This window comes from Tachypleus tridentatus, chromosome 2, assembly GCF_004210375.1.
Source record: "Tachypleus tridentatus isolate NWPU-2018 chromosome 2, ASM421037v1, whole genome shotgun sequence".
In the NCBI taxonomy this organism is placed as follows: domain Eukaryota; kingdom Metazoa; phylum Arthropoda; class Merostomata; order Xiphosura; family Limulidae; genus Tachypleus; species Tachypleus tridentatus.
The window spans coordinates 124257278-124278473 of NC_134826.1; the positions used below are offsets into that span (position 1 = coordinate 124257278).

At 32.1% G+C, this 21196-nt stretch overlaps 1 protein-coding gene across 1 annotated transcript in view; it reads left to right on the forward strand.

Annotated features, from left to right (window-relative positions):
* The window catches only part of LOC143245019 (frequenin-1-like), a 56622-nt gene extending 36058 nt beyond the window's left edge, over positions 1 to 20564 (forward strand). Inside the window, exons 2-8 of the mRNA XM_076490772.1 lie at positions 5320 to 5344; positions 8820 to 8868; positions 10880 to 10969; positions 17420 to 17498; positions 17765 to 17853; positions 18952 to 19029; positions 19919 to 20564. Of these exons, the coding sequence (XP_076346887.1) occupies positions 5320 to 5344; positions 8820 to 8868; positions 10880 to 10969; positions 17420 to 17498; positions 17765 to 17853; positions 18952 to 19029; positions 19919 to 20011 (503 nt within the window). The 3' untranslated portion in view covers positions 20012 to 20564. The remainder of the gene's footprint in view (positions 1 to 5319; positions 5345 to 8819; positions 8869 to 10879; positions 10970 to 17419; positions 17499 to 17764; positions 17854 to 18951; positions 19030 to 19918) is intronic.
* The last annotated feature ends 632 nt before the right edge of the window (positions 20565 to 21196 follow it).

Below are 21196 nucleotides of genomic sequence, written 5' to 3' on the forward strand. Positions count from 1 at the left end.
TACTTCTGTACTTTTATGTATCGTAAAGTATGCTTTGAGATAATCTTCTAACTTTAATATGATTATCCATAATTAAAATATTTTGTACGGATATTATTTTAACATTATATTACAAAACTTATGTTAAGTTTAAGTTTGTTGTAAAAGTAGTTTTCGTCAAACATAATTACCACAATGCCTCTTTGTGAAATTTAGCTAGTAACATTTTTTGTTATTGTTGGAATTTCTACAGTGCCTAGAACAAATTTTAAACACGAGAGCTAAGCTATAAACTAGCAATAGGTTTATACAGTGGTGTATGTGTTGCAGAATAATACTTAGCGCTTAGAGTACATGTTTGTTTTCATTACTTATCTGTCAAGGTTCCCGAGTTAACCAGTATCATAATGAAATGCGGAACTTTATGAATGATACTTAAGGGAACACTGAAGCACACTTAATTCAAATTATCTGTTTATGAATATGCTTTCCAGAACATGAAAAGATTGCATATCAAGAGTGGAAAGCTCTTGCGTACTGAACTTAGTTTTCGCAAATAATTATCTAAATATTGTGCAGTTCAAACCAAACATACGAGACAGAGGCTAACATGTGTTGGCGAATGCAACGTCTCCATCAAACAATATCATCATGGCCGATTTTGACACCATAAATCGTGTAAAATACAGAAAAATAGCGAGTTGTTTACATCGCTACTTAGGAACGGCAAGGACGTATCTTTGCACTAAATCCTATGCAAGTTCGTTGAAATATTCGTGTATAATTCATCAACCCCACACTGTGCTTTCATTGGTGATAAATTGGTCAAAAGACAAATTTCGAAATTTTTTTTTTGGACCTGCAAAGAATCGTTCAATCAATTTACATGGGAATTCTATAAATATGGTCAAACATGGATAAACTCTGAAAACCGAGTTCATTTGACCTTTTGATCTATTATAATGACTAAAAGATTACAATGACTAAAAGTAGCTATATCCTACGTTTTTGTATATAGTTACTGGACTTGTAAAAAAAAACAAACAAACCAAATTTCCTGTATATTGACCGAAACAGAGGAGAAATCGTCATGAAATCCCAAACTTGTGCTTTTTATGGCATTTAAACTATTATAATAGTTAAAGAACAAATCCACCATTTTTGTTTGCATATATGCAAGATATAAAATTATCCTTGTACTAAATTCCGTGTTATTTTGTCAAAATATAGATGAGTAATTGACCCAATATTTTTTTTGTAGGCTCTAACTCCATAAAGATTCGGTGGAGAAATTCAACGTTTTTGTATAACGGTGTATTAGGAATTTAAAATTGTTTTTGTACAAATTTTTATCTTTATTGCTCTAAATATGACTGAACAATACAGAAATGTACATGTTTGGCTCCTGCGCAGTCTTTGATCGGATAAAATACCTTAATCTACGTCAACGTCAAAAAACTGAAAAAGGTATTTGGTAGTATTAGAACGTGTATAACCTTATTAACTTTCAAATCAGTCTGCTAAGAAATGAAGGAATATGAATGGCTGTTGATTGAAAATTTTGGGGAAAAAAAAAACAATAGAAAATTCTTTCTACGCAGATACTTAAATATACGTAATTAAATTAATAACGAAAAAATGCAAAATGGTAAAATTCATATTTAAAATACAAACAAGTTAAATATAACAAAGCAATATAAATAAACGTTAAATTTGAGTTGCACATTTAACCTGCTATTCTTCAGTGGCTTGTGTTGCTGAAATTGTTTGCATTTTCACATTCGATAACATTTGTATTTTTATTACTTTTGTACGTCGTACACGCATTGCTAGAGAAAGTATTTGGCTGTTTTTTTATCTAATTTAGCTTCAAATACGTTTTAAGTGATGCAAAAAATAACAAACGTCCATTATTTGCAGAAACCTAACTGCTTATTTACGAAAACAAAACATTAGAACTGTAAAATCAAACACCTGTGAAACTAATGCTATATACGTGAAGATAAATATTTAAGAACTTTCTGAATTGTAAGAGATTGTATATTGAAGATAAACTTCATCAGTCAAACTTTACTCCTGCAGTCAACGAAATGTCAAGTGTCGTCACATCAATCATTCCTTTTCCACCATGAGTTTTCAAAAGCGATTTCTAATCTGGCTTCAATTTTCCCTATTTCACTTTTCATTTATGGGAGTCTGTTATAAATACGTACCGACTCTTGCTGGTTTTTTGTAACAATAAGGCCGTGCCCAGGTACCTACAACTGGATTAAATCACGTTTGTTTCCAATCCTATTTACTTCAGCAAAAGCATGTCAAACAGGAACTGACAATGCTACTTCAGCACAGTGGCATTCCCTTGCGTTCTATCCATGTAAGCGTGATTATATTAACTTTGAGGATAATTTGTCTTCTTATTTCATTTATCTAGACTTCATATTTTTCATACTAGTACAGTTTTTCTTCCTCAACTGTTTTTTTCTGTTATTCATATAAATGAAGTTATGAGAAAGACGTATTTTACATTTTGTGCTTAGCATTACAACGCGCTATCGCAAAGTTTTCTTTATCCCGTACAGGTCTTTAAGGTTAACCCATGGTTTCCTAATAATTTGCGGTATACACTTCTACATGTTTTACACTACTATACTCTAATTTACTTGCTACATGTTAGTGGAAGTTGTGCCAAAATATTTCTTTTGTTATCCGTTACGATATTATGATTTGTATTGGAACTATTTGTTTTTCTTTCTTTTTGAGAGTACAAAGTTTAAATCAACGGTACTGCTTTAGAGATAAGCGAGAACAACCACATCGTATAGCGTTTTTGTTTTTTTTCCACGATTTCACTTCTTAACAACTTGGTAGGTACGAAACTTTCAAACAAAAGTCACTTTTCACTTTCATGAAGTAAGAATGAGTGATAAAACAGCCATTCGTTTCCAGAATATGGCCTATTAGTTTATGTATCCGGACTGTGAATCTGATGGCCTGGTTTATATCTCTTCGCAGCAACAAATAACACGTTTCACACTTTTGGTGTACTGTAAGAGTGACTGAAATTCAACTATTCGATCAGATGAAAGTAGCCAGATATTTGGTGGATACTGTGAACCAGCTGCCTTCCTCTTAATCTTTCAATAAGTTTTCTTCAGGTGTGTTCGATTTAAACATCTCTGTTCTCTATATAACATTTTCATTGCGCTCATAAATAGCTATTTGGTAATGTACAATTTTATTAGCATAACATACTTCCATACATAAATATCTGGCCTTATTTCAAAGTTAAGACTGGTAGGGACTTGTGTTGCTGTGCTCGAATATTCCAAACATTTAACGACCTTTTAACATAATACTTGAGAATAGACCACTAGTAACGACAGGTTTTGTTGAATGATTGAATTATGTATAACTAATGAAAAAATTCAAAAAGTGTACAAAAAGGGGTGAATAACTAATTTCCGAAAATAAAGGGAGAGCAAATATGTAAAATAAAAAATTCATTTTTTTTTTAATTTTAGTTTCGGATTATTTCTCAATTTGTTTATATAACAAACATCCGGTGCTGAAGGTGTCTTAAGACATTTTACCAGTCACCATTGACCAAATTCAAAACCATACTTTGGATAAAAATGACTTTCGGGTTTGTTGTTATTCTTTTTTTTTACATTTAAGTTGTATTAATAAACAGCGAATTTGTAATTTCAGGATTTTGGAGATTAAGGCCTTTTTTGGTAAACTTATTTCGGATCTTATGAATTAACCAGCGTGGAGTGATGGGAAATAGAAGCGTTCCGTGGGAGGGAAGTTCTCTTCCGGGAAGTAATGTTCATGATTAACAGTAACTTTAATATGCGATTCTGGGTTAACTTAACATAAGCGGTGCTTTAACCACCACTTGATATTGCTATGGTAACATCCTGGTAAAATGAAGCTACTTTAGATTTTAAGAGCCTCTTAGCAATTTATCAATCGCGGACGAAAAATTTTCTATAACAATACTTAGGAGAATGAACATAAATGAATTACTTTAACAAACACGTAGCGAAATTGTCTCTGCAATTACTCAACACTGTATCATTCCAGTCTGTTTCACGCTTTGTTTGCTCTCCTAATACATTGCATGCTATAAAAATTTCATAGTTCTATTTGGGCTTATGTGTTTCAGTCATGAGAATTATTAATCTAGATAATATCAAAACACGCCAAATAACTTTTACCCTACTTTTCCTGATACGCAACTTTCTTGCAACGCGTATGTTTTGCGAGTTCAAATATCAAGTATCATGCTTCACCTTATGAGCATGATTGTTTAGTTGGTAATAGGTGGTATATAAAGTTATTTTAACCCTTACGTGACCTTTTTGTCATGCATGGATTCTTTCTTTGTTATGGAAAATACAAATTCTCATTACGTCAACCTAACATGCTTTAACAACTTTCAGATCGCATCTTCTCTAGATTCATAAATAGAATTATATTACTGGCACGTCGTAGAGCTTTAACCAATTATCTCTAATTTACAAAATGGTGTATATTTTAAAAATACGGGACTATTCTTATTAAAACTAGTTATACAACACCTTCAGTTAAATAGGATGTTCAGCTTCCAAATGTATTTAAATTCATTTCAAATGTATTTTTTCATTTTAAGCAAAACTGTGGTCATGTATTCGTGAAATTACGTACCTTAAAACGTGAGCAGAGAACAACTTACAATGAAACAGAAAATTTAGTAGTATTTTTGTAAGTAAAGACTTACATTAATTTAAGTTTGAAATAGAAACAAAAATTGCTATCTAGTCTTAAAATGTTTACCGTGATGCAGAAGAAACTAGTGTTATTTAGGTTAGTTTTTTTTAAAGGTGATGCTATTATTGTATTTTTGGTTTCACTAATCGAAAGGAAAATAGATGATTATAATAGAAAAAAGTTGTATTTTGGGTATAATTAACTTGCAATGATATAAAAGCATAATTGTACGTGTTTTTCCACTGATATCACTTCAAGAATTAAAGCAATGCTGAAGATTATTACAAACTAACTTTTTGTCATGTCATTCAAAAGCAAAAATCATTTACGTGATAGAGGCAAACCTTAGACCTTATGCATTTTTATCGGAGGGTATAAAACAGCTTAAAAGTTACGTTTCTTTCCTCATCTGCGTAATTCCGAGTATTTTCTGATACTCAATTTCATGTTAAAGATATTTTGTTTTCATTTTATTACAGAATGAGACACGTTGAGTTGCTAAATAAATTGACATAAAATATAAGTTTGTGTATCCGTAGTATTAAGTTTTTGAGTTATTCCTGTTTACTGACTTGGTTTTCATTTCAGTTACAGAAAAAGAAATTAAACAATGGTAAGTTAGATATTTTTGTTTTGCTGGTTGAATGAAATTGAGTTTACGTTATTGCAAAATGAACGTATATTAAATGTTTTTAAAGTGCTATTAAATCTTAAGTTTCATATATATATTCATTAAGTTATAAACTTGTTGAATAACCATTAACGTCTTTACAGTAATTCACTTGAACTTTTCTGTCAATTTTGTATAACCAATAATTTAACCTTCAATGAAATTATCCTTTTAAACTCCGTATGCAATCCAAAGTAACTTCTAAATGTTATAAAACTTAATTTTTAACCCTATAAGTATTGTACCATGTTTATTTTTAGCTTCATAATATGCACAATCAGTATATTTAGTTAAACGTTAATGTACCGAAGTTGGAGATATTTATTTGTAAGTACAATTTAACATTAAACTTTACACATTATTTTAATTATTCAAACATAAAATGAATAACTTGAAGTCTTGACTTTTAAACAGTGTAAAATTGTGCGTCTAAAGATTAGTTCGACTTAACAATGTTTAAACAGTTGTAACATCTTTCGTGACCTTAGGAATTACAATTTAACGTTTTAGTTATTCCAGAAATAACTTTAACGCTAAGCCTTTTTTGTTTTCCTTTTATTGGACGCTCAACATTTCGCATTACTTCAGGAAAACGCAAAACAACTGACAGTCCAAATCTTCAATTACTGTATAGAAGAATTCTAATAAACTCCATCACGCTTTTGTCATCATATGTAGTAACTTTACAACGTGAGTGAAACACAGGTTCACTTTGAACTAATCATAGCTAAATAACTTTTGGTATGAATATATCCTTCTATGTATAAATCCTTAACACAACCATGAATTACACACATAAATGACTTTTAAAGGTATTTTCATCCAACAACTACGATAACAGATTAACAGTTACAAAGGTTAACATTTGAATAATGTGCAATTTTTTTATCATTAACGTTTTATTTCTACTGTTATCCTCAGTAGGAACTTTTTACTGTAAAGAACAAATTCAATTTCCAACCATAAACTTTACTACATAATGTCAACGCATGGTGTAGAATCGATTCGAATTCCTTTTTAAAAAACCAATTGAACTGTCAGTTAGAGAATGTTTGCTTTTAATGGCAAGCTTCTGGAGAAGTTGTAAAGGACAACTTTTAGTGTCCGGTTAAAAACCCATAAAAATTTGGGATGTAGGTCTTTTGTTCAGAATTAACGTCTTTCATACCCCCAAATATGTGCCACAAAAATGAGATACGAAACATTACTCTAAAGACTGCAGAATAGATTAATGTTTAAATAATGTAAAATAACACTTAACAACTTCAGATACTGGATAACCCAGTGTACTGTAGTATGACTTAACACTGAAATAGCACAATAGTATTTTCTGAAGATTAATTAATTTAATGTTTAAACAATGCAAAATTTAAGGTAACTTCTTAAAAAACAAAAAGTTAACGTTAAACCGCAGCAGTTGATGGTACCATGCATTAGACTGTTAGCTTGAGAGAACAACAGACCAAGTGTTACATGTTTGCATTTGTCGATGAAAAGTAAACATTTTATGCTTTCCTTTTGAAAAACTATAATTCTTTTTACGAACTTAATGTCCACATCATTGTCCAGTACTATGGTTTTAATTTTGTAAATTTCGAAATACTCCAAAATCCAAAGTACGAATTAATCATGCCATATTTGGAAAGAAATATAAAACAAGTATTACGAATGGTTATAATTTCCTTCTAATAACGTTTAAACCGATGTTCGCATTGTTGTTCGTAGACTGTTTATTTGAAAATTTTAATTTAAATGATCTGTGTATATGAATTCTAGTATGACTGCGTTAAGTGTAGATGCTGTTAATACCTTTGTAAAACCTGGTCCAGATGTCAATTGTTACTGTTCAGGAACTATTTAGCTCTGACTATTGAGTATTTATGGACAGTTTTCCATTTACTGGTTTATTTGTAGGTGTACAATGGAAAAGAAATACACTTTTTTCAAGATATCATTACTTATGTGAAACTAGTAAATTTTGAAAAGTTACGTGAAGGAATACCCTTTTTTCATAGATATAAAATATAAACCTAGCCTCCATAAGAAAACATTTGTATTAATGATAGTGCCATACATAATGCCCCCCTCCCATGCAGCAGTAAGTTAAGGTAAGAAAAAATAAGCAGCAACCTGCCAGGATTTGACAATATTCAGTTCAATGGTAAGAGGTTCCCTGTGTTCAAAACAATGTTAAAGGCATTAGCTATGTAAATTCCTTAAAATTACAATATGAACTAAATTACTATATGAATTATAGAGCCAAATTTCTCGTAAAATAACATTCTGAATGGAGCAATAAATTCTAAGACTTCTGGGATGTCTAATTAGGAGAAAATTCTCAACCTTTTTGCTTTCGTTGTAACGTGTTTTCAGGACCACTAGCGTAGACAACCTACGTTTAAATTGCTGGCTGGCTATCACCGACCACTTCAGATTTAAGATTCAATATTGGAAATTAGGACCAAGTAATATTCTTTCTATCAATTATGGAAGTCGAGCATGTGCTGTAACGACTGTATCTATCTGCACTTGGATACCATGGCAGTTGACGTCTATTTTAATGATCCTTCTACTTTGATAGGACAACTCATCTAGTGTTTTTAAGATTGGTTGAGTCCGGATATATAATCTATGTAAACCAGCCAATTCTTCTTGAAACGTTGTTACCTACTTATCAATAAGTGTTAATACCAATACCAGCCGTTCTGAGATACAAACTGCTGCAACGTTTTTCTATGTAACTTTTGTAAATAAACTTCGGTTATAATTTTTAGTTAATGCTTAGCGAATCTTAAATATATGCTTAGTACTTGTCGAGCTATTTTGTAAGGTCTAGATACAAAATAAATGCTACAAACATTTTTACGTTGTTTTAAATGTGAGGAATCGTCAAGCTACAATATACAGCATGCAAGCCTTTCAAACTAAACTTCAAGCCCTAACATAAATTTAGCATTATTAATTTAGGCTACTTTCATGATTTCAGTCGTGGGGACTACGTTGAAAATAATTTAACAGATGAATAGAATGTGCCCTACAGTTGTAGGGAAGAATAGTTTGGGAGAGGCAATAAGATGTCGAAAAAGCAAACGAGCACAACAAATACTCGTAACCTGTATGTCAAAATCATTTGCTAAGTACATCTCAAACCTCCACTAAGGATTTACATTGTCTTGCAATTAAGGTCCCAGTTTAGGAATATACACTTTTTTGCTCTTTGCAAAATTTCCAAATCCCCCAGCAAGTGGCCTTCGATAAAGATTGATTTATAATTAAAAGAAATGCCAAATATGGGATTTATTAATATGTTGGAATATAGCTTACGTCTCAATTTTTAGACTTTGAAAAATTAGAAAAGCTCTTTAACAAATCCAATGTCTGCAGTAATTGCAAAATTAAATTTTAGTTTTGGTTGCAGGTATAAAGGATTTCTTAAGGACTGTCCTGACGGCCAGCTAACAGAACAGGTTGGTTGAATTGATACTTGTTTGTTGTCAGTATTCCGGATATTGAACCAAAATACGTGTATTCTGAATCAGTACAGAGAAAAGTAAGCATACTTTAAAATGTTTACTGTTAAAAATGACCAACCGAGTGATAAGTTCTAGAAATTTTACGCAAAGTATTTTGGACAAAGTTACAAAACATTCATAAACAGTGTTTTGTCTTAATCTCCTACTCTTTGTTGAAAAATATAGGAAGTCTACATATTTAACTGTTCAGTTTCTTTTTCATGTATTCACAAAAACAATGGAATAGGTATGTCACGAGCATACAGCAAAAATACAACTAGACAACATAAACATTTGCTACTGGAGAAAACTCAGATCATTCGAGGTAGTTTGGTGTTGATTTCGAAAAGGCAATCAAAATTACTCCAATAACTACTTAATGTGATTAATTTATCAGCACTGTGATATACTATGCAACCAACTCAGTATAATATATTTATACTGTGTAATTGAGTTTACTTAGATGGGATAATGGATACAATGCATACATTCTCATAAGTTGAAACATTGACTTTATCGGTGTACACACACACACACACACACACACTATTTGTTCTTCATGTAATTGTAGTTATTTGCACAACTTTTACCTCATTTCTACGCTCACCTGCTCCTTCAAAGAATCGCGAAACTCGCATATTCAGTTTGCTGTAACATTCAATAAGTCCCTCAATTGAACCTAAGGGACGGAGGCTGAAACCTGTTTGTAACTTCGTTTCACTCCGCGCACAGTCTAAACCAAGTACGATCTTTTTCGCGTCATACCTGCGACGTAACCAAATTCTGCTAAATTGTTTTTTCAAAAATCTTTTAACTATAGTTTTGTAAACATAAATTCTTTTAAGGTCATTTTAGATGCTAATTGCCTCCAGTTCAATTAAAATCTGATCGACATGATACTAAACCAAAAATGTCTTATCTATGGACTCGAGCTCCCGAACTTAAGCACCTAGCGACACCTTCTGTATTCTTTGTTTAAAATTTTTGTCACTGGGTATTTTTCAAAATATTAATTTAAATTTAATATTCGTATAAATGTTTGCCATTTTGTTCTTTCTTGTCTTTATATTTGTCAGGTACATGCTTCTGTTATGTATTGCAATTTCAGATAGCCTGAAACGGAGTTAAATTGTAACTTAGATTTAAGTTAAATCACTCGATACTTCAAGTTTATAAAACTTGTACACATTGTAATAACCGTTACTGTTAATTTTGTTACCGTTTGTACATTAAGATACATTTGCGATGGTTTCTTTTTAATAATCTTGTCGGCAAGTATCATAAATTGGACACATATCGAGTGATTTAACTTAAATCTAAGTTACAATTTAACAAATTCATGTTTAGCATTAGTATCTTTACAAAGATATTATATACCTTTAGCGGTGAAGAACTCGACAAGTGGTGAACGAAGAACGTAAAGCTAGCTTAGCTCCCTGTTAAATAAATTATACCAAAATGAACTCGAAATTAACTTGCTGGAGCTAAATGACTTGTAATGTTCGAAACTTATAAACGTTCTTGACGTTTCACTAGTGTTTACGTAAACACATACTGTTGATACTTACACTCGAATCTTCAACTTTTAGTAAATAGGTTGATTTCGTAATACAGATTTAACATAAGTTATGCAAACTTCTAAATAAAATTTAAACATCGATATTAAAATAGATATAGTAAATTATTCACACTATTATTAAACATAACCTGTCAACCGATACTTCTGTAGTCAAGAGACGAATACTGTAGACGTTGAAGCATATTATGCACTTAGCAATTGCAATGTGTACCCAAGGAACAGTAACTGCAAATTTTGACTTGCTTTATTAACAAATATATGAACACGCTCTACGGTGTCATGGTAACCAAATATTTTAGGTCTGTATAAATGTATTAGAGTATAACTTACAACATTAACATCTGGCTCATAATGACCTTTTATACTAAGTTGTATTGTTATTCTTAGGATTTCCTGCGTATATACAAGCAGTTTTTCCCCCAAGGGAACCCAGCTAGTTTTGCTTCGTTGGTGTTTAGGGTGTTCGACGAAAACAAGGTAAATAAGTTATGAACTTCATATTACTTTTTCTGCACTTCAAGAAAGTCTGTAATTCACAATTTTGTGGACTATTCTGTAATGTTTTTAATCATTAATACTTTTGTTATACTAACTGCATGGGAAGTGAATAACACATTGTTTTCATATGAAATCCAAAACTCGAGCGCTTTCGTTTAATTACTATTTTCAGAATAATAATAAAAAGTTCGATGCAAGTGCTACAAACTTTCTAATTTCTGTTCGTTAGATATGATGTAAAGAAATGCGGAATGTGATTAGCAATAGTTTATAAAAAAAAATAGTTTATCAAAACAAAGAATGAAATGTCTTTAAGTTTCCTAATATTGATTGCCGTGGGAGTATTATAATGTGACAGTCAGTAGTAAGTAATTAGAAATGGTTTAGGCTTTAATAACCAACCCCGAAGGAGTTTGAGAAACAACCAGAGGCACTAAAAACCTTTTGTCTTTTCAGCCCCACACGCGGAATTAAGGTTGGTTCTATTGGGTATGAAAAATATTGAAATTAATAGGTGGGTATGATGCATACCGAATCAGTTGAGATATTCTTGAGCATAGAGTTTTATTATTTGATAAAGTGGGTGTTAGAGGCTGTCTAAACTAAAATTGTGCAGCACTGGGAGAAAGCTGTAGGACGAAAAAAGAGAAAAATAAAACGATAGTTGACTTTGCAAAGTGGCGTTGACAGCTTGGGTGTTGGCTTAGTGGCTTTACATAGCTGCAGATACCAAGGTTGTGAGCAAGTTGCGAGTTTCTGGAATTTGAGTTTGTAAATTAAAACTAAAATATAGTGAACTGTTCATCTAGAACTTGACTTCAGAGCTAACGAAATCCCACTGTTCGTTGATAAAACGCTACCTTAAGAGTTTGTGGTGGGTGGTGATGAATAGCTGCCTTCCTGTCTTTCATTGTTAAATTAGGGATGACTAGCGCAGACAGATCCGATATAGTTTTGTGCCAAATTTAAAACAATCCAATCCCAGCGGGGGGTCGTGCAATAGAAGTTGATTAGTAGTTTTAGATTTTTACTCGTACTTTTAAGCAGTGTTTTTATTTGGATAACTGCTGAATTATTTATCTTCACTTTTGTACTTGGTTTGTATAACATTAAATTTCCCATCAGTTTTGAAGTCCAAACTCTTACATAATTTGTTACATATTTTAATCGGCTTGCTTTTTGTTGAATAATTAATCTGGAAGACGATTTCGAAGATAAGCAATTTTCGAGAATGATTGTTTACAATGTTTTACCAGGTTTACCTGGCATCATCACTTCATGATAGATTCTCACGTTATTTTTTAAAAGTTAATTTGTGATGATTCTAATCTACAAGCACCTGTTTAAGTGATTGGGAAAACTAATTTATCAATGAACTGTTAGTATATGGAAACGTTATGAACAAAATACCTTTACTAGGTATAAAGGACAAATTATGAATTTTTAAAACGCATTTCTTTTTAATGTTTAAAATGTTAGTACAGTCCTCTCTCTCGTAACACGTCAGGTGTTGTTAGCACTTAGTGCTACACATACTATGACAGATAAGCAGTTAAAATGTTTATTGTAAGCTACAAATTTAGGAAACTTAACGACGGCTACACCCTTTAGCTTCTCAAACTTGTACCCACATTCTAATCTTTTTTATGGGCATCCAAGTTTACTGGGAATGATCCAATACTCTTACGTTGACTTTTTTGTTAAAAAAAAGTGTGCAGTTTTGAAAAGACCATTGTTGTCATTGAACATTAATAAAGACTATATTTCTAGACGTGTTTCTTATAAATGAATAAATGATTTCCTTAATGGCTTAACTTTGTTTGGTTCATTATCAATTCTAGAGAACGTATTCTCAACTGGATGGTAAATGTTTAGTGTAGATATTATTAACTTAGTTAATATTTTATTAATTTTGCTCATAACAAGAGAGGTAGAAGCAATTATTTAAAGTAAATGTTATGACAAGTTTAGTTGAATAATTCGGTAGGAGTCGTACATTGTGTTTAACTCGCTAATATGGAGATTATAGAACTTCGTATAAATTTTGATATCGAACATGTATAGCGAGCAGACTATTTAGTAATGAACATAAGTATGAGGTGATAACAGCAGACAGACAAATAGTAGACGAGAAACAAAATAAGTTCACGTAAAAGGATCTTTTTGAAAGAGGAAGGCCGAACGATTAACATGTGTATATAAAATTATTTGTCAGAGTTAAAACAAACTGAACCTACCTATGGGGGGCGGGGCTTTGAGAAAAAGACTTCAGGCCACTTCCAGTAAAATACGAAAGAGGAGCAGACACTTTTAGAAGTATGACACAACTGTGGTAACTGAATGAAACGCGAGTTCACATACTCGGTTAGTTTAGCGATGGTAATGTAGTGAAATAGGTCGGCTTGTCAACTGAAATTCTAAAGTAATTGAATATGTCTGAGTGGATTTCTTGACAAGAAAAATGTATTGTATTTATGACATACCTATAATTTTCTATATAGTAAAGTAGCTATTCATACGTTTTACCTAATTCAGAAGAAATATTTTCAAAATAAGTGAAAGTTGTTTGATTTTTTTTTCTAATTTACTACCAACAAGTGACTCACTGTAGAAGAATCCTTATCCCAACAATCACAAAAACACAGTATATATTATAACTTGCACTATATAATATACAGGAACGCTAATTATAATATGTCAGGAAGCTTTTTATATCGTATTAACTGCCCTATATCTTTAAGGAATATTAGATAAAACGTAGAAATAACTGGATTTAGAATATTCTATAATTAATGGCCAATATCTTTGAAATAGTTATTTGTCACTGTTGTAGGGTGTCTCAGTCGTCGTCTAATTACTGGGTCGCAGTGGCATTGTAACTTAAGTTGACCTTCTCAGTTTGTTGCTTGGACTTTTCTCTGGGACTTCTGAATGGTCACTTATTTTTTATAGGTTCTTATTGACCCAGCTACATTAAGTGGCATTGGAGTTTACGTACAATATTTTATTACTGCATTGTTTTGTAGAACTTGGGCCTTGTGACTATACAAGATGCCCCAACAAAGCGTATCCATATTTCGAGTGCTGAAATGACAATAAATAGTAAACGCATCCACAGACCAGCAAACGTATCTTATGAATATTTCATAGAAATTGGCTGTACACATACAATATTCAATCCTGATTTGATGAAAAACGTTCGGTAACATATTACTTTACTTCAATGGTTTGGGGCTTAGTTTTAAACAACCCCAGATTATTTGAAATAAGAATAAAAAAAACTTAATCGATATACAGAAAATAAGAATAAAAAAACAACTTAGAATCGATATACAGAAGTTGCATAACTTAAAGGATGGGTACAATTTGTTTTGGGCCACTTTGTATTGTGATGCTTTTGAGTCTGTAAAAGGAAAAACAATGTTTAGTTTTGTCTAATTCTGGCGCCAATGTGTTTTGTTCCACTTGTGTTGCTTGGTTTCAAGTTTTTGCTATATCTATTTGGTCGTCTGTTGACCAAACCAAAACCTTTTGAAATGTGGATATTGTTTGTGTAAGCTGCTTATTTCCCTAAAACGTAAAGAAATTGAATTATTTTGCTGTTTTTATTGTTAATGTTCATAGATGTACGTCTTTTGTTCGTTTGGTCCTTAAGTAAAAAAGATGCACAATAAGCTATCTTTTCTACTCACTGCTGGTTTCAAGCAAGATTTTTGGCCTTTTATGTCCTCAAACTTGACGTTGAGCCAATGTGGAAGAAACAATATTTGCAAAAGTCGTTTTTTAGTTGCCAGTTTTTGGTAATAATATGAACAGTAAAAACTTGTGCCTGACAGAATAGTATCAGTTTATAGTAAAATAAAAGTTGGATAAAGAATTCTTTGATAACTTGCATCATCTTTAATGTCTTTTTTGCCGTTGTTGTCAGTGGATGTGAAGAAAACGACACGACGATCAGATAATGAGACTTCATACTGAAGCCGTTTGTTTAATACAATAACATTTACCAGTAATTGAAGAAATTTATTTAAATGTGCAGTTGAATGTTTGATCCATGTTAAGTTTTCTTGTGATCCATGTATGTTTTTTGCTTAAATTATTGCGTTGTCTAACGCCCTTCATTCTAATGTCTCCTTATGAAACATTCTAAGGTTTCCACATGCGTATTGAGAAAAATATGCTAGTCACCGAGGGATAGATAAATCACATGCTGAAAGAGGTTATCCTTCTTATTGCTCATCAGTAAGCTTACATTGGGCTGTCGGCCGAGCACATCGAGGAGAATCGAACCTCTGATTTTAGCGTTGTAAATCTGTAGATATACCGCTGTATTAGCGGGGGACGGCTTATAACGCAAACATCCGAGGTTCTATATACGCACAACAAAGAGCCCATTGTATACTTTTGCGCTTTAAAAAACAAGCAAACAAAAATAAGTGATTTTTGTTGTACATCTTTAGTACTGTGATCCCATATACGACACGCTGTTATATCGAGATGAGATATAACTGGAGTTTGTTAGTGTTATACTTGTGACATCTTCGAGGAGAAAGAAACAAGTTATATATTTTTTTTATTCCCAACGATTTTATAACATAATTTTACGTGTTTTAGTATGTTATAAATTTGAGTATATGCTATCTTTATGATTTCACGGGTTTTAGTGATTTAATATTATTGAACTTTTGTAAAATGAAAATATATTTATACTACTCGATTTTATTTACTTTGTTTCAGAAATTTAGCGCAAAGCTGAACAGGACCTACTTGCGCATAATCATCCTTCATTTTGAACAGGTGAAGTAGAGGGAAAGTTAGCCCACAAACTTTCACTTCTTCCATCCTTTCGTTCAAATAGTGCATTGGATTTGACAGTCACTATTATAACGCAACCACGACTTCAAAGTGACAAGCGCGTAGAGACGGTTTTGTGGCGGTGAATCTCGAACCATGAGCACTCGGATTTAACTTATAGGTGTAATCACTGGACCATGTTTTTATTATGTTTGGAAGTTTTAAGGCTCTTAAAATATATTTTAGAAAAATTTGTTCTTTCTAGCCGTTTAGCTAAATTAGTTATTCTAAAATTGTACAAAATACTAAATAAAATAATTTAAGTAATGGTAAGATTTGAAGACTGACTGTGCATTTAATGTAATTGGCCTGTTTTCGGTACTATAAGTAGCACAAAGAATCAGGTAGTTTAATAGTCCTATAAGAGTTTGACGGTTTTTCAATATGCTGTGTCTACTAAATTGAGTTTCAAAATGTCATTATTTAGTGGTTCCTATCTGCGACAAATTTTATAAGATTGTATTTTTTTCCTAACATTTTCTACTCGAGGTTTAGATATATGTAATTTATTTACTACGTTACTTTATTAGGATTACTGAAAACAACATTCGTGTAATGTGTGCGACATTTTTATATCTACATTATGAACTACTTTTTGGTAGCGCCATCTGCTTTTATACAATTCTTATCGGAAGTATATAATTTTTTTACAAGTGTTATACAAACTTTTATTAAACAGTTTTATTATTACATTATTCTACTGTCTTAACTTCAAACGTACTGACGTAGAAAATTAAATTCTTAATGTTGTTGGATTAAAACAGTTGAGATAATTTGAATCTCATTTCTCTTATTCTAAAGGTATCTGTCTTTTAATAGTGGCCTGGCATGGCCAAGCGCGTAAGGCGTGCGACTCATAATCCGAGGGTCGCGGGTTCGAGCCAGAGTCGCGCTAAACATGCTCGCCCTCCCAGCCGTGGAGGCGTATAAAGTGACGGTCAATCCCACTATTCGTTGGTAAAAGAGTAGCCCAAGAGTTGGCGGTGGGTGGTGATGACAAGCTACCTTCCCTCTAGTCTTACACTGCTAAATTAGGGACGGCTAGCACAGATAGCCCTCGAGTAGCTTTGTGCGAAATTCCAAAACAAACAAAACAATCTTTTAATAGCTCTTTCCTTTACTTAAATCGAGACTTCACAACACTCTAGTTTGTAGACTATTATAATAGAGTAGAAATCCGATTCTGTTTAAAGCAATAAAATGGATTTCCTGTTAACTTCAAATGCCTAAAATAGAATATTTTCAGGAAATCTCAAAGACGATAAAACAGCTACAGTCAATTAGCAAAAAACGAATGAAATGTAAGGGTTTATTAAAATGTTATCTGTCACTAACGTGTGAACACAAAATGGTTTATCAATCGACCGTATTGCACACATTCTTCCATGTTTTCCAACAGTTACATATTTCTTTAAATGTTATGCAAGTTGAAATACATCTGAAGAATAGTAATAGTGAACTATTCGAAAGGGCTTGAGTTTTAGGTCTTTCAGAAACCATTTAAACGTTTGTGATCCTCTGTGCAGACTTCTTAATCAGAATTGAAATACATTTTTTATTACTTTGTCTTCTCAGGATGGCACCATTGAATTTGAGGAATTCATCCGGGCACTTTCCGTGACATCACGAGGAAACTTGGATGAGAAACTTGTGTGTAAGTAAATGAGTCTTTGATTATATAAAACTGTTTTGTTGTTTTTTTACTTGAGTTTTCCATCTACAGTAGTGTTTTTATTTATCATAAGGCAGCGTCTTTTTTCGAATGTTGAAATAAGAGCCCAAACGATTTCAAAGTACTATAAAAGGCGTACTAGTAATTTCTCTGAAATCACAACGTTTATCAAGTATTTTGATTATGCAAAGATTTTTTTTTCGTAAGAGAAAATGTTTGTGGAATTTAACCTGAATATTTCCTGACAGGGGCGTTCAAGCTGTATGACGTCGATAGTGACGGATTCATTACAAGAGAAGAAATGTACAGTATCGTAGACGCTATCTATCAGATGTTGGTAAGTATCTGAATGCAGTTTGTTCACTGCATTGACGCTATCTTTTGAAAATTAGCAAGTGTAGGGTATACAAAGTTTTCTAAGTGTTAAACATACCTTTTTAAGTGTTCTGTTGTCTGTGCAATATAACTCCTTATAAAATCAGTTAGTTGGTTTTCTGGCGTGTATGAGGGATTTGATTTTTTTTCCCTTCTCATATATTGACGATAATATTTAGAATAAATATCGGTTGACTGGAAAGTGGGACTTCAGTCATGTCAGAATTTCACAAAATTTAAATTATACAAATTTGTAACTTTTTGTTTGCAGATCGCGTGTTTACTTTGTTACCTTTATTATGGCCTTGGTTCTTTTCGCAAACAACATACTTCTTCCTTCCAGTTTCTTGTCCTATTTCCGGCTTGCATACACAGCTTTTGGAATTGTTTTGATATAATTCGATTCATGTAAACACGCATGTAATCACAATTTTATTAAATCACCCATTCACGATTTAAATAACTGTCGAGAGATTGTATCAAATGACAAACATCATCTAACCCAAATCTTCCTCTTAAAGCCTTGTTTCTCTTCATTCTGCTCACGGAAGATAAGTGTGACTCTTCTGATCGCCCAGAGTTCTCCCTATTTTTCGAGTAAATTCCTGGAAACTTGACCGAAGCATCTGCCCAATTGCATTTTTATTTACTTGGGAGTTCAGTTACTTGACACATTCCTTCCCTTCAAATAATAAAAAGCTAGACCACCTAGTGGTTTTATTGTTTTTCACTTGAGAATTAATTTATATTTTACTTGACCCATAATTTGATGTTCAGTTTTGTAAACCATTGGAAGTATTTAGACATCTTACAAAACGCTTGAGGGTTTCTAGAGATTATTAAACATCAGTGATTTGTTTTTGCTTCACTATCGTGTTATCGTTCGTTAGTTAACTTAATTTGTTTATTTCTGTGACTTGTTTCTTAGCCTATCTGCAAAACCAACATACTGTTTGCAGGGTGTCAGCTATCCGAGTTCAAGTTTGTAGAGCTGTAAGCTTCGATTAAACGTTTTTGAATTGATTCGATCTTTATTTCAAACAAAACTTACAATTTCCAGGGTAGCACAACTCAACCAGAAGACGATGAAGATAACCCTAAAAGAAGAGTAGACAAGATATTTGAACAGCTTGACAAGGTAAGTATATAATAGAGAATGTGGCTCTGAATAAGGTAAGGAAAATACAAGAAAAATTCTTTACGCTTTAAAACACATGAGTACTTAACATTTCTACCATACTTTGTTAATAGAAAACTTACTACCTTTATTTTCAACTGTATAGGTGTAATTGTCCTATTTATACAAAACACGAAGGACTAAGTGTATTTATTGATGTGTTAACATGTGTGTTAATGAAGTAAAGAGAAGTAACACCAGCCATGAAATACGTGAACACTACAAAGTACAGTTATGTTTCCAAACGTTTGATATATGTTGGTTTGGTTGATCAAAAAAATCTCCTTTTTTGTCGCCTGTTATTAGGGACTTTATTGATTTGCGTCATTAAATCATGACACTTTTGCTGCTCGGATAAACCAAGAATGTTTTTAAAATCTGTGGTTGTAAAAGAACTCTTGTAAACTCGAGTTGACTTAATTTTCTAGAACAAAGGTACCAAGACTTCAACATAAAAATCTAAACTCGCTCAAGTCCGTCGTACTTAGTCATTAACTTTACATGTAATATTTTCAAGATAAAGTACTCCAGTAGGATGACAAATATTTATTCAAATTTTGTTTTATAAAAACAAGAAAATACAAGTAGAAGAAACGTTGATTTACTTCAGTGAGGGTGTGAATAGTTAAGGCTAGATGTTTCGTGTATTTCATGGATATATCTTGAAATATTGTTTGAACGAACGAAAATAAGTATTTTACGGTAAGCATAATATCGATCTATTTCTTAGTAATATTCGTAAAATATGCTTGAAAATTTACCATTGGATCTGAACTTAATATTTATAAGATTTTAACCTTCACATAATGCGTTTTTTCAAACAAGGATAAAATCTGTATTTCTACCCTAGAATCAAGACAACAAGCTATCAATGCAGGAATTCCAGGAAGGATCGAAACAAGATCCCAAGATCGTACAAGCTCTGTCTTTGTATGGCTCATGACTTTTGTTTCTTTCAGTTTTCATCCTCTGTATACTATATCTATAGTTTTTGGTGTCATGAACATTCCATACCTACTACAGTGATCAGTAACTGTTTCCTTTCATGAACTTGGTTTTCTTCATCAGTCTCAGTTTCTTTTATATTCTAATCCCGATTGGATTTCTTCTAGAAACGTAACACAGTTTGTACCACTCAGGATACCTGTGTTGATTCCAGAACTCGATCTTAGACTAGAGCCCTTTGTTTCTCGGACAAAATGAAATTATTCATAATCTGTAATCTATATTCAGAGATATTAAATAACAATGGAAACGGTTTAGAAAAAAATTCTATCGGTACCGTAGTCTTGCACTACTAGACAGGGTAATTAAACAAGAAATAATTTAATCACAGCTTTTCAAATTCTTAAGAAAACATTAGTTAACTTTATTATGATATCAGTTCCCTTAACCTGTACATTTTAAGCCATTATGTCTTTTTATACAGTAGTATCGTAATGTGTATCAGGGATATTTTCTTAAAGCTGTTGTTTAATAAAGGTTCGTACAATATCCATTGGAACTGAAGATATAACTTAGAACCAATAGAATTGTAATAAGCTATATATCCGTCTCTCACATTTTCCCATAGCTACACTTAAAATCGGAAAATGTCTCCAGTAACATATTCACTGGAATTGCAAAAATATATACAAAGGGGGAGAATGTATAGATATCGCGTTTTTTAAGAAGTATTAAATAATATAAAAACTATTGTCTTTGTGATATAAACAAACTTAACACGAGCCATTGTAACTTATTTTACTTCTAAATCACCTAGTTAAATAAATATTGCTCAGCATGCGTCATCATAGCCGCTTGTTTAAAATTCTGTTTACAAAAACAAGGCCGCGTTTTTGCGTCTTTTGTGATAATTATAATTTCGTTTTAATTGTTAATGTTTAATAAGCACAAAGCTAAGCCACCGTGAATCCCCTAACTCATCTTAAACTTTCGGCTTTGGTGGTTTTAGATAGCTAAGAGCATCCTGATAAGAGATTTTTCTATCCATTGGATATTAGGTTTCGCTATGGATTTTGCGTATCATTTCATAACTATCATCACATTTTCACGATAATTTAAATTAGCTTAATCTTGCTCATTTACCATGTTTTTCAATTTGTAATAATAATTTGTTTTCTTCAGG